Source organism: Pseudophryne corroboree, chromosome 2, assembly GCF_028390025.1.
Source record: "Pseudophryne corroboree isolate aPseCor3 chromosome 2, aPseCor3.hap2, whole genome shotgun sequence".
Classification (NCBI taxonomy): Eukaryota; Metazoa; Chordata; class Amphibia; order Anura; family Myobatrachidae; genus Pseudophryne; species Pseudophryne corroboree.
In genome coordinates this window covers 673,687,068-673,701,628 of record NC_086445.1, presented here as the reverse complement: position 1 = coordinate 673,701,628, position 14,561 = coordinate 673,687,068, and the positions used below count along the sequence as shown (strand labels likewise).

Here is a 14,561-nt window from a genome sequence, read left to right as displayed (position 1 = left end):
TACATTCACCTGAATGATTGCATTTTGCAATGTGATCCTAGGTGCTAATATCGCACCCAGATCACACTGCAAATGCAATCCTTGATAAATGGGCCATTAACCTATGTTTGGCTCTGTATATGGGTGATGATATGCTACTTTTGCATGCACTTTACTTTAGCGTAAATACGACCAATTCCAACTCAGGCTGTGATGTTTAAATGACTGCTAAATCAATAATACAAGTGTGTGACCAGCACCTTTGACTCACTGAATCTCTGGCCATTCCCTTCCGCTTCACCAAGTGCACACTTTGAATGCCACTCACACCATAACAGCAGTGTGCAGTAACTGTTAGCTGCTGCTCTACTGTATCTACCATTCTTCTGACCCGAACCAGGCAAGTTACACAGTCATCAAAGCGCGACAGTTTGAAAGTTATGCAAATATATATGCAAAAATGTGTACAGTTAAGTCCAAATTCTTGTGTTATGTAATCACCCATGGCTAAATGTAGTTGGCAATAGTTTTTTGGCTTTCGTTTTCTTCAACTGGATTCCTGAAAGGAAGACTGCTGTGTGGGAGAATATCTACCCCCATGATCACGATGCTATGACAGATATTGTCAGTTTGGATAAGCTACTAATTCATTGACATATATTTCAGAATTTCATAAGAAGCTCTATTGTATAAGACCGCTTACATTCTTGATTGAGTTCTTCACATAAAATGTTTTGCTTACTAGTGTTGCAACAGAATTACTGTAGAACAGGTGATGTTTTTACAGGTCATCTGACAATTCTACCATGCCCCATGTACTAATGCAGTGATGCCTAACCTTGACACTCCAGCTGTTGTTGAACTACACATCCCAGCATGCCCTGCATCAGTTTTGCTATTTGGCCATGCTAAAACTGAGGTAGGGCATGCTGGGATGTGTAGTTCAACAACAGCTGGAGTGTCAAGGTTAGCCATCACTGTACTAATGTGTGCTCTTGACCAGTTACCACTTACTTTTGTTGAGTGCTTTTCCCCTAAGCTTGTATGTTGAAAGGACACCCCATTACCCTATTCCACTGAATAGCAGCGTAAATATATGACTTAACTGTTCTAGAGCTCTTGCCTTACCAGGAATGAGTGTAATGAGCCATTATGTTGGTGAGATCGCTGGATTTAAACTGAGTACAGCAACCTCCTATATGTGATAGGCATTTAAAACCCTATGAGGGTGGGATTGTGCTGTGGCAGGGGGGATACCCATAGACAGACTATGGCCTGCCCCAGGACTTTCTATATTAGAAAGTGAATAAAGAAAACAGTTCCAGGATAGTGTCAATCTTTGGAAAATATTGAAAAAACTCTGTGAAAGTTAAATAATATAAATAAAATCTTGCAGCAAATTAACAAAATTAAACAGAGTTACTCAAATTTTAAAAAATTATGTGACCAAATAAATGTCATCATTAAACTGTATGATAAATAATAACTGGATACACAAAACCCAAGGCAAGTGCTTCACTAGATGTAAATAGGATTACTGATGACCATATTAGGCTTTGGTCATCAGTAATTCATATCAGTAAGCCATATTAGACAATTATAATTCATCAAGCTGCATTTTTTTCTTTGTACTTTAGTTTTAGGTTAGTATTCTGAGTACTGACAGTGTGTTCCTTGTAGCGATTTGCTGATCACTACTCTGTGGTCTACTCATCATCCTTTCAGCTGCAGGAAAGACACTCTTTACGTACCATTATTCAGAGAATGATATTATCTTTGCATTTACCAAATACCTGTGGTAATGGGTACAAGTAGTTTGACCAAAAATCATACAGACTCATGGGTTCTACCATAAAATCTGACTATGAACATCACCTTTTCTGAGTCAGACACGTGCAGAAACAGTTTTTAAATGTGTACATTTTATTTTCACACAGAAGCAAGAGAATGTAACACACAATCTTTGCCTTGTGATCCGCGCTGTTACATGAAATGGGAGGAGGGACTGGGAAAAAGATGTAAACTTGTCCTCCCAAACATTACCAAAACACACACGTAAAATGTCACTCTTGCTATAGAAAGCCAGATTTATGATATGTACACATAAATTAACGGGGAAGACCTCTGTCTCTCTAAATATATAAATGTAATACTTCTGGTAAAAAATATCATCTAAAACACAGTGGATTAAACCAATGTCATGTGGAGTGTTTATGTTGTTTGTAATTATTTGGCTATTTAAAGTTTTTAAATCCTTTTTTTACCTGTGCACTGGTCAATGCATTATAGCAGAACTAGAAAAGAAAAAAAGAAGTTAGATGACTAAGTAACAAACACAAAGTAATTGTGCTGCCATTTACATTCCAACAAAGCCAGAAATGACTGCTTAGAGAATACCTGATGGGTACTCACAGTGGGAGCAGAAATTTTGTTGTCTGAACAAGAGCATTCATCATATCATTTTACTAGGAAATTACATAATACAGGCATGAGGCATGCTTCTGTTATGGGTAGAATCGCTAGTCAATTGGTAAGATGGAAACTGGTTTAGCCCACAAAAAGTTTGCCACCACTGGGCCTTAAAAAGCCTTCTATGGTGGTGGCGCGTGCCTCAATTACTCAAGTGCGCTTAGATTTCCGCCAAAGTGCATGGGTTTGCCAAGCAAGATGGCTGTGTTTGCGAAGTAGTAGACATTTGCATTAGGTGATGAGAGGTGTTGAGCAATGCAAGGTTATTCCTTGAAAAGTATGAAATAGGTGTCTAGTTCAGTTCTCTACTGTTTGGGCTCGTTCACACATATGGACTAGAAAAACAGATAAAAACACATGAATATTAAAACGCCTTTGACATACCTGTATTTAATAAAACATTTTTACTGCCATATAGCCAATGCAATATATCACAATTCCTGTGCACATTAGTGCATGTATAAACACAAAATTTAAATTTAGAACACAGTGGTGGGCACGAGCCCAAAAGAAACCATTCATCCTATTTGAAATGCGCCTCTTTAGGCATTAACGAATGAAAAATGCATTAACAGCAGATAGGTGTGAATGAGCCCTTCAAAATGGGACGCGCGTAGCACCTTACAGTTGCACATCAGTGATGACGCACATTTCTAGATGAACTTTGCCCAATATAAATGAAAGCACATAAGAGTGCCACATGTAATAAAGGCAGTGCTGTTATCCCCTCACTCTCGTGATTAATTAAGCTCACAAATAAGGCTCAATTATAAAGGCAACATATAAAAGTCATATTTAATGAAATGGGCAGCTCTTTAGTGGTGCAATGTTCTACTCTGATGTTCACCCCTACCGATTTCTTCACTTCTCCGCACACTCAGACACACTTCTAGTTAAGAGCAGAGAGTTGGCATGACTACGGTCTGACTATCTGCATTTTATGGTGCGCTTCGTAAATGAGGTGCACTGGGTATAGGACACAGGTTCACTTTTATCTATTATCCTATGCAAATAAATAAATAAATAAATATACAGAGCGTTTTAGCTTATAATAGGCAAGTGTGTGTGTCGGGAATAAATAAATACCTAAAATGCAATTCTTTAAACCTCTCCCTAAATACTGTACTTAATGGCATATGGGCCAAGCTGCTATATCAGTAAGAAAGCATAATTCATAGGGCAGCTGTTGTGTGCTTGCAGAGAGGCCACTGGTGCAATACAAACTAATGTATAACCTCCAAAGCATGTCATAATTATTGCATTTCATTTAGAATAAATTAATCCTTGAAACAAATGGTGTCTTCAGCTCCTCTCTTTGTGTAAACAATGTACTATTGATGTTTGTAATGCTGGCTCCACTTTCATTATGGAACCTTAGCAAAAATAGCAACACATGAGAAGAGGGTAAAGACTGACTCTAGAGATTCGTTTACCGCCTTCTACTCCCCACACAGCTAAACATCTGTGCACATCAATTCTTCAATTGTAGAAATAAATCCATACAGACCTTTTCATATTAAAAGTCAAGAGGAGGGTAGGTACAGGGAGAGGTGTTACAGCTCCTCATAATCCATGAATTGCATACAAAACTATTAGAACTTTGCAAGGGTTGACTTCCCATCATGCAAAGCGTTCAACCTCAATTACACTGCGATCATCACTTCTCCCCAAGCTTTTTAGAGTCTCCCGTGAAATAATAGGCAGATTCTTGTACCAAAGTTGCTCACTCAACAGCTGTCACTTCTTGTACGTCGTAACACAAGCACCACATTTGCCTTACATGCTGTAGAAACACGTCCTGCCGTATACTTTCAGTGTTACGCCATGTTCTGCACCGCACCAACTCATAGATAACCATCACCTTCTCTTGCATCCTTTCCCTCCTCATGTCAAGTGCTTAAGTGGCAAATAGCTGCCCATTTAAATAAGAAAAAGCTCTATATAGGAATATCAATATATGCATAAATGGATAGATCCAGATAAATATGTGGAGCTGGGCAGTTTCTCCTGCCAAGGTTATCCTCCACAGAAGTGGAGAGAGGGGACATAGATGTAGGTTAGTAATGTACGGATAAGAAATCAGCTGGGCAGGAGAACATGTTCCAGACAGTAAGTAACACAATCCCAGTGCCTCCAGAGTGTCAGCAGTGAGAGCAGGAAGAGCAGGGAGGACAAAAGGCGCACTCGTGTTTTAACCAGCGGTGTGATGAAGCTGGCAGCAGTAGATACAAAAACTAGCAGAACGGCCATTAGGGCTAACAGCACGTTGATGAACTTGCCTAGCAAAGCCCGAGCATTGGCATTTTCCACCCCTTCCAGCTGCACAACCTGTTGTTGCTGTTGTTGCAACTCGAGCTTAGTGATACGGGTGAGACAAGACTCCACCGCTTCCTGAAATGAAGAGAGACAGGTAATTAAGCAGGAGAGTAATCATTTAAGCAGGTTGGGTGCAAAGCTTTGCTTAAAGTTATGCTAACCCCATTTGTTAAAGCTTTGCTATATGATTTATATATTGGACTTAATGAATAATGCGTACAAGAAAGCCTACTGTACAGTCTGCATTTAAACAATGCATATAAAGCAAAACTGTTCTTGTTGTCTTTTCGGATAAGACCTTCTCCATATGTATTTATTAGAAACATCTGCCCCCATCTCCATCTGCACCACCCCTCTGCTCTACTGAAAATAGAATGACTTTAATCTCTTATCAGACATCTTTTTACTGGGGAAGAAGATGTGTGTGTGAGGGGTGCTCTTCAGTTTGCCGGCTGTCGGGATCCCGGCGCACAGTATACCGGCACCGGAATCCTGACAGCCGGCATACCGACACTTTTTCTCCCTCTTGGGGGTCCACGACCCCCCTGGAGGTAGAATAAACAGAGTGGCACCGTGCCCGCAGCGTGGCGAGCGCAGCGAGGCCGCAAGGGGCTCATTTGCGCTTGCCACTCTGTCGGTATGCCGGCGGTCGGGATCCCGGCGCCCTTATGCTGGTCGCCGGGAGCCCGGCCGCCGGCATACCATACTACACCCTGTGTGAGAGAGAGAGAGAGAGAGAGAGAGAGAGAGAGAGAGAGAGAGAGAGAGAGGGGGGAGGAGGAACCATCAAGGACAACTTGGTGGACAATATGATATGGTGTCTTAGATGTGGCCTTTGGTCCAACAAGGTTTTACACATTACCTTCATGTACACCCAACAGTTCACATTATGAAATCATAATGGGGACCAGCATGAAGTGTTCACACAGGCCAAACAGAAGAATAACCTACCACTGTTTAGAAAACTGGTGAGACAATGCCATCCAGTCATGACCTGTGGGCCTGATTCAGACCTGATAGCAGCAGCAAATTTGTTAGCTAATGGGCAAAACCATGTGAACTGCTGGTGGGGCAGATATTTGCAGTGAAAGTTAGATTTGGGTTGGCTATATTGTTTCTGTGTAGGGTAAATACTGGCTGCTTTATTTTTACACTGCAATTTAGAGTTCAGTTTGAACACGCCACACCCAAATCTAACTCTCTCTGCACATGTTATATCTGCAGTGCACATGGTTTTGCTCATTAGCTAACAAATTAGTTGCTGCGATCAGGTCTGAATTAGGCCCTGCTATATAGACTATGACCCCAAAATCAGTAGGTAGATGACCAAAGAGGGAAAGTAATTATGAATCAGAGTGCTCAATACGACCTCTGTAAAGGGGTGGCAATTTATATTCCGGCTGTCAGGATCCCAGTGCTCACCATACCGACGCCGGAATCCAGACTGCCAGGGTATCGACTAGTATTCTCCCACTTGGGGTGTCCACGACACCCCTGAAGGGAGAATAAATAGCGTGGCGCGCTACCGTGCCCGCAAGGGACTCTTTTGCGCTAGCCCCGCTGCCGGCATTCCAGCGGTCCGGATCCCGGCGCCGAGATCCCAAGTGCCGGGGAAACATACCACACCCCGGTAAAGGCCATATGTGTACTGTGTGATACCTATTACCCATCGCGGATGTAAAATAACTCCTGCAGAATAAACTTTATCAAGGTAAGAATGTAACAGTCAGTATTCATGCTGAAACAGACGTTAGACAAGAAAGAATAAAAGCAGAACAGTAACATAAGCACTGGCATAAAGGCCGATGGATTTATGGTTTTGAAAGCATAGATAAGTATAATAGTGATCGTGAGCTCTCCAGCAAACAGTGTTTGTACCTGAATGTCCCTAGCTCGCTCATACGACTGATAAGCAACTTTCTCCTCCATGCTGGCCAGCTCCTGCTTCAGCAACGTCATCTCATTCTGGTGCAGTTCTGTCAGGTCATTAAGCTGCTCTTCCAGTCGTTCATACCTGTACAGGGACAGAGCACAGCTGAATGTTTGTTTGTTTGTTTGTTTTTTAACATTTATTTCTGTATTTTTTACTATAGTGGTGAAATGTACATGTTTTGTCATAAAAGGGAAAAAATAAGATTTTAAACCTACCGGTAAATCTATTTCTCCTAGTCCGTAGAGGATGCTGGGGACTCCGTAAGGACCATGGGGTATAGACGGGCTCCGCAGGAGACATGGGCACCTAAAAATAACTTTTCCTATGGGTGTGCACTGGCTCCTCCCTCTATGCCCCTCCTCCAGACCTCAGTTAGAGAACTGTGCCCAGAGGAGATGGACAATACAAGGCAGGATTTAAAAATCCAAGGGCAAGATTCATACCAGCCCACACCAATCATACCATGTAACCTGGAACCGTATGAACAACAACAGTGACGGTCCCAGACCGACTCCAACTGTAACATAACCCTTATGTAAGCAACAACTATATACAAGTCTTGCAGAGTTTCCGCACTGGGACGGGCGCCCAGCATCCTCTACGGACTAGGAGAAATAGATTTACCGGTAGGTTTAAAATCTTATTGTCTCTTACGTCCTAGAGGATGCTGGGGACTCCGTAAGGACCATGGGGTTTATACCAAAGCTCCCAATCGGGCAGGAGAGTGCGAATGAATCTGCAGCACCGACTGAGCAAAAGCTAGGTCCTCGTCAGCCAGGGTATCAAACTTGTAGAATTTAGCAAAGGTGTTTGACCCCGACCAAGTCGCCGCACGGCAAAGCTGTAATGCCAAGACGCCTCAGGCAGCCGCCCAAGAAGATCCCACCTTCCTAGTGGAATGGGCTTTAACCGAATTTGGAACCAGCAATCCAGCCGTAGAATGAGGCTGCTGAATCGTATTACAGATCCAGCGAGCAATAGTCTGCTTCGAAGCAGGTGCACCAATCTTATTAGCAGCACACAGGACAAACAGTGCTTCTGTTTTCCTAATTCTAGCCGTTCTGGCCACATAAATCTTCAAAGCCCTGACTACGTCCAGGGACCTGGAATCCTCCAAGTCACTCGTAGCCACAGGCACCACGATAGGTTGGTTCAGATGGAATGCAGAAACCACCTTAGGCAAAAATTTAGGGCGTGTCCTCAATTCCGCTCTTTCCACTTGAAAAATCAAGTATGGGCTCTTGTGTGACAAGGCCCCCAATTCTGACACTCGCCTTGCCGATGCCAAGGCCAACTATATGACCACCTTCCAGGTAAGAAATTTCAACTCAACCTTGTTAAGTGGTTCAAACCAGTGTGATTTTAGGAACTGCAACACCACGTTCAGGTTCCACGGTGCCACTGGAGGCACATAAGGAGGCTGAATGTGCAGCACTCCCTTTACAAACGTCTGGACTTCTGGAAGAGAAACCAATTCCTTCTGAAAGAAAATTGAAAGGGCCGAAATCTGTACCGTAACAGAACCTAATTTCAGGCCCATATCCACTCCTGTCTGCAGGAAATGGAGAAAACGCCCCAAATGAAAATCTTTCGTAGGCGCGTTCTTGGTTTCACACCAAGACATATACTTTCGCCAGATACGGTGATAATGTTTCACCGTCACCTCCTTCCTAGCCTTTATTAAAGTAGGGATGACCTCCTCCGGAATCCCCTTTTCCGCTAGGATTCGGCGTTCAACCGCCATGCCGCCAAACGTAACCGCGGTAAGTCTTGGAATATACAGGGCCCCTGTTGCAACAGGTCCTCCCTCAGAGGGAGAGGCCAGGGATCTCCTGTGAGCATCTCTTGAAGATCTGAGTACCAGGCCCTTCGAGGCCAGTCTGGAACAATGAGTATCGTCTGTACTCTTCTTTGCCTTATGATCCTCAACACTTTTGTGATGAGAGGAAGAGGAGGAAACACGTAGACCGAGTGGAACACCCACGGCGTTACCAGGGCATCTACTGCTACTGCCTGAGGGTCCCGAGACCTGGCACAATACCTCCGAAGCTTTTTGTTGAGGCGTGACGCCATCATGTCTATTTGAGGAATTCCCCAAAGACGTGTTATGTCTGCAAAGACTTCTTGATGAAGTCCCCACTCTCCTGGATGGAGATCGTGTCTGCTGAGGAAGTCTGCTTCCCAGTTGTCCACTCCCGGAATGAAGACAGCCGACAGAACGCTTACGTGATTTTCCGCCCAGCGAAGAATCCTTGTGGCTTCCGCCATCGCGACTCTGCTTCTTGAGCCACTGCTGTGACATTGTCTGATTGAATCAGAACTGGTAGGTTTCGAAGAAGACTCTCCGCTTGCCGAAGGCCGTTGTATATGGCCCTGAGTTCCAACACATTGATGTGTAGACAGGACTCCTGGTCTGACCACAGTCCCTGAAAATTTCTTCCTTGGGTGACTGCTCCCCATCCTCGGAGGCTCGCGTCCGTGGTTACCAGGATCCAGTCCTGAATTCCGAACCTGCGACCCCTCCAGCAGATGAGCACTTTGCAGCCACCATAGGAGAGACACCCTGGGGACAGAGTTATTCTCCGATGTAAGTGCAGATGCGACCCGGACCACTTGTCCAGAAGGTCCCATTGAAACGTCCTCGCATGGAACGTGCCGAAGGGGATGGCCTCGTAGGCCACCACCATTTTTTCCAGAACTCGAGTGCATTGATGAACTGACACCCTTTTCGGTTTTAGCAGGTCTCTGACCATGTTCTGGATGTCCTGGGCTTTTTCCAACGGGAGAAAAACCTTCATTTGTTCAGTATCCAGTATCATACCTAGGAACGTTAATCGAATTGTCGGAATCAACTGTGACTTCGGTAGATTCAGAATCCAACCGTGTTGCTGGAGCACTCTCAGAGAGAGCGTTACACTGCTCAGCAATTTCTCTCTTGATCTCGCCTTTATCAGGAGATCGTCCAAGTATGGGATAATTGTGACTCCATGCTTGCGCAGGACCACCATAATTTCCGCCATTATCTTGGTGAAAATCCTTGGGGCCGTGGAAAGCCCAAACGGCAACGTCTGAAATTGGTAATGACAATCCTGTACAGCGAATCTCAGGTACTCCTGATGGGAGGGATATATGGGGACATGAAGGTACGCATCCTTTATGTCCAGTGACACCATAAACTCCCCCTCCTCCATACTGGCTATAATCGCCCTGAGCGATTCCATCTTGAATTTGAATCTTTTCATGTACAGGTTTAGGGATTTTAGATTCAAAATAGGTCTTACCGAACTGTCCGGTTTCGGGACCACAAAGAGGGTTGAGTAGTAGCCTCTTTCCTGCTGGTTCAAGGGAACCCTGATAATTACTTGCTGTAGACAGTGGCGTCACAACGTGGGTGCGGGGGGTGCGGCCCGCACCCGGGTGTTACCCTCTGAGGGGTGACACCAAAGTGCCGGCTCCTGCTCAGTGACAGGAGCTGGATGCTGCAACCCGGCTCCTGTCACAGTGCAGAAGCCAGCACTGCAGATTCAGCAGTCTCCGGGTGAAGGCCATATCCCCCGACCCACAATGTGCCGAAAACGGGGGTCGGGACGCGAAGCCACGCACCTTCCGCGAAGCCACGCCCCCTTTTCACCCGCGACCGCGTTATAAAAGTAAGTGACGCCTCTGGCTGTAGACACAGCGTTTGAATTGCAGCTAACACTACATTCCGTTCTGGTGTAGAAGCTGGTAATGCCGACTTGAAAAATCGGCGCGGGGGCACCTCTTCGAATTCCAGTTTGTAACCCTGGGAAACTATTTCCAACACCCAAGGATTCAGGTCTGAGCTGACCCAGGCCTGGCTTAAAAGTCGAAGACGTGCCCCCACCGGTGCGGACTCCCGCAGGGGAGCCCCAGCGTCATGCTGAGGGTTTTGTAGTAGCCGGGGAGGACTTTTGTTCCTGGGCACCGGCCGAAGCGGGTGCTCTTTTCCCTCTAGCCTTACCTTTGGCAAGGAAGGAGGACCCCCAACCTCTTCTGGACTTTTGCGACCGAAAGGACTGCATCTGATACGGTGGTGTATTCTTTTGCTGTTGGGGAATAAATGGTAAAACATTTGATTTACCTGCGGTAGCTGTGGAAACCAGGTCCGTCAGCCCATCCCCAAACAATACGTCTCCCTTATAGGGTAGAACTTCCATATGCTTTTTTGAATCCGCATCACCCGTCCATTGGCGAGTCCATAAGGATCGTCTCGCGGAGATAGACATGGCATTGGCTCTGGAAGCCAGCAATCCAATATCCCTTTGAGCATCTCTCATAAATAAGACTGCATCTTTAATATGGGCTAGAATTAACAATACAGTATCTCTATCCATGGTATCAAATTCAGCCGTCAGATCATCTGTCCATGCTGAAATTGCCTACATACCCATGCCGACGCAATTGTCGGTCTTAGCACAGCTCCAGTATGCGAATAAATAGACTTTAAAGTAGTCTCATGCCTGCAATCCGCAGGATCCTTGGGGGCCCCTGTGTCTGGAGACGGTAGCGCCACTTTCTTAGACAGGCGCGTTCAGGCCTTGTCCACAGTGGGAGGTGATTCCCAACGCACCCTGTCCTGTTTAGGGAAGGGGTATGCCATATAAATTCTTTTGGGGATCTGCGGTCTCTTTTCCGGAGTCTCCCGAGCCTTTTCAAAGAACTCATTTAGTTCATGAGATGTAGGAAAATTTATAATCTGTTTCTTTCCCTTAAACATGTGTACCCTCGTGTCAGGAACAGAGGGTTCATCAGCAATATGCAACACATCCCTTATTGCCACAATCATACACTGAATGCTTTTTGTCACCTTAGGGTGCAATTTTACTTCATCATAGTCGACACTGGAATCAGAGTCCGTGTCGGTAGTAGTGTCCACAATTTGTGCTAAGGGACGTTTTTGAGACCCCGACGGGCCCTGTGAGCCGGTCCAATCCGAGGACTGACCCCCTGATGCCTCCCCTGACACAGCCTTATCAAGCCTCTTATGTAAAGATGCCACACTTGCATTCAACATATGCCACATGTCCATCCATTCCTGAGTCGGCACAACCGACGGGGGCACACCACTCATTTGCTCCACCTCCTCCTTGGAGAAGCCTTCCGCCTCAGACATGTCGACACGCACGTACCGACACCCCACACACACAGGGATAAACCTATAAGGGGACAAGACCCCAACCAGGCCCTTAGGAGAGACAGAGAGAGAGTATGCCAGCACACACCCAGCGCCTAAATAACACTGGAAAAAAATGACCAGATAGCGCTTTTTTATATATACTATCCAAATTCCCACTCACTGCGTTACCAATGTGCCCCCCTCTTTCTTTTTCCAGCCTGTGAAGTGTTCAGCAGGGGAGAGACCGGGGAGCCAGCGTTCTCATGCAGCTTCTGTGGAGAAAATGGCGCTGGTTAGTGCTGAGGATCAAGCTCCGCCCCCCCAACGGCGGGCTTCGGTCCCAGTGCAATTGTAATAAAATGACGGGGGATCTGTGATTTACTGCCTCCGCAGCCTAATCATACTCTATTGTGCCCAAAATTGAGGATTATTGCTGCCCAGGGCGCCCCCCCCTGCGCCTTGCACCCATCAGTGCTGCCTCTGTGTGTTGTGTCTGGGAGCAATGGCGTGCAGCGGTACGAAGATCTGAAGTCTTCTGCCGCCTGAGATGTCTTCTATCTTCTCATACTCACCCGGCTTCTATCTTCCGGCATCTGTGAGGACGACGGCGGCGCGGCTCCGGGACGAACCCCAGGGTGAGACCTGTGTTCCGACTCCCTCTGGAGCTAATGGTGTCCAGTAGCCTAAGAAGCAGAGCCTATCAGTTAAGTAGGTCTGCTTCTCTCCCCTCAGTCCCACGATGCAGGGAGCCTGTTGCCAACAGGACTCCCTGAAAATAAAAAACCTAACAAAATTATTTTTCTACAGAAAAAGCTCTCTGCAGTGTACCCTTTTCTCCTCTGGGCACAGAATCTAACTGAGGTCTGGAGGAGGGGCATAGAGGGAGGAGCCAGTGCACACCCATAGGAAAAGTTCTTTTTAGGTGGCCATGTCTCCTGCGGAGCCCGTCTATACCCCATGGTCCTTACGGAGTCCCCAGCATCCTCTAGGACATAAGAGAAAAGGGCATACAGTAAAAAAAATCCCCAATCTCTGGTAAAGTGGTGAGGATTTTATGTTGTCACAAAGGGGTGGTCTTCAGTTTGCCGGCTGTCGGGATCCCGGCGCACAGTATACCGTCGTCGGAATTCCGACAGCCAGCATACCAACACTTTTTCTCCCTCTTGGGGGTCCACGACCCCCTGGAGGGAGACCGTGCCAGCAGCTTGGTGAGCGCAGCGAGCCCGCAAGGGGCTCATTTGCGCTTGCCATGCTGTCGCCGGGAGCCCGGCCGCCGGCATACCATACTATAACCGTCACAAGGACGTGTTTTATGTTCTCATATTGATTGATTATATTGAACAGCATTACTACTCAGAACCTCATACAGTATTTCCGCCCTGGCCAAAGACCCTTTTTGTAACTGTTGCACTAATGATATTAAATCTTTCATTGTGTTTATCATACTAGGTAGAAGGAGACAAACAGAAATCAGATTTACAAAGGCATACAATAATAAATGGGGACAAAAGCTATTTAGGCATAGAGGTCACACCGCAGCACAGTGACTTGCTGTCTCACAGCACTGGGGCCATGAGTTAAATTCTCAACCAGGGCTCTATCTGTATGGAGTTTGCATGTTCTCCCTGTGTTGGCGTGGGTTTCATCGGAGTGCTCTAGTTTCCTCTGACAGTCCAAGGACATACTGGTAGATTACATGGCTGCTGAACAGACGTACCCTAGTGTTGTGTGTGTGTGTGTGTGTGTGTGTGTGTGTGTGTGTGTGTGTGTGTGTTTGTGAGTGTGTTTGTGAGTTATTATGTGTCAACAGAATTCATGGCCTAATTCAGAGTTGTACGCAAACCCCATGTTTTTGCAGTTGAGCGATCATTGGTGGTCTGTGCATGCGTTTAAGCTGCACTGCGCATGTACCGTGGTTGTGTTGCGTGATGGTGGGTCGCAGAGAGGATGTTTTCAGACAGTGACTGACAGTCAGGGGACCATTTGGGGGAGGTAATATGGAATGGCGACCAAAATGCCTACACATCACAGTGGTTTTCAGGATGTGTCTCAGCCTGTGTATGCAGTAACAGTGGCTCTGGCCAGTGGCATAGCCAGAACTTTGTGGGCCCCATAGTAACATTTTGAAGGGGCCGCTGACTCAATGCTTCGAGAGACACACCTTCCCGCGGGTGTAGTATGAGTGGCCGGCGGCCGCGATCCCGGGGTCCAGCATACCGGCGCCGGGATCCCGACCGCTGGCATACCGACAGCTGGGCGAGCGCTAATGATCCCCTTGCGGGCACGGTGGTGCGCCACACTATTTATTCTCCCTCCAGGGGGTGGTGGACCCCCAAGAGGGAGGATATGTGTCGGCATGCCGGTGGTCGGGATCCCGGCGCCGGTATGCTGGTTGCCAGGATCCCGGCCGGCGGCATACTGAAGACCACCCCTTTCCGCAGAAATTGTTAACTTATGGCCCATAATTGTGGCCTAGTTAATTTTCTGTACCATAGTAGTCCCTTTGTTCACATTATTTCACATTGTAGAGCCACCAGTATACATTATGCAACACATAACCCCAATTCTCAGTTTCTCTAGTTCATATTATTCCACGCTATAGTGCCTCCACTTCATATTGTGCTACATTACAGTGGCACAGCTCATATTATGTAACATTATAATGCCCTCCAGTTTCTTTTTTACCACATTACAATGAGCAGGTACAGGGGCATAACTAGATATATT

At 46.2% G+C, this 14,561-nt stretch overlaps 1 protein-coding gene across 7 annotated transcripts in view; it reads right to left on the bottom strand.

Annotated features, from left to right (window-relative positions):
- Positions 1 to 1,882: 1,882 nt before the first annotated feature.
- TMCC2 (transmembrane and coiled-coil domain family 2) overlaps positions 1,883 to 14,561 on the bottom strand; it is a 607,696-nt gene continuing 595,017 nt past the window's right edge. For all 7 annotated transcript variants that reach the window (XM_063955105.1, XM_063955103.1, XM_063955104.1 and 4 more), the window contains 2 exons: positions 6,643 to 6,778; positions 1,883 to 4,839 (listed from right to left, as the gene is read on the bottom strand). In XM_063955105.1, the coding sequence (XP_063811175.1) occupies positions 4,528 to 4,839; positions 6,643 to 6,778 (448 nt within the window). In that variant the 3' untranslated portion in view covers positions 1,883 to 4,527. The remainder of the gene's footprint in view (positions 4,840 to 6,642; positions 6,779 to 14,561) is intronic.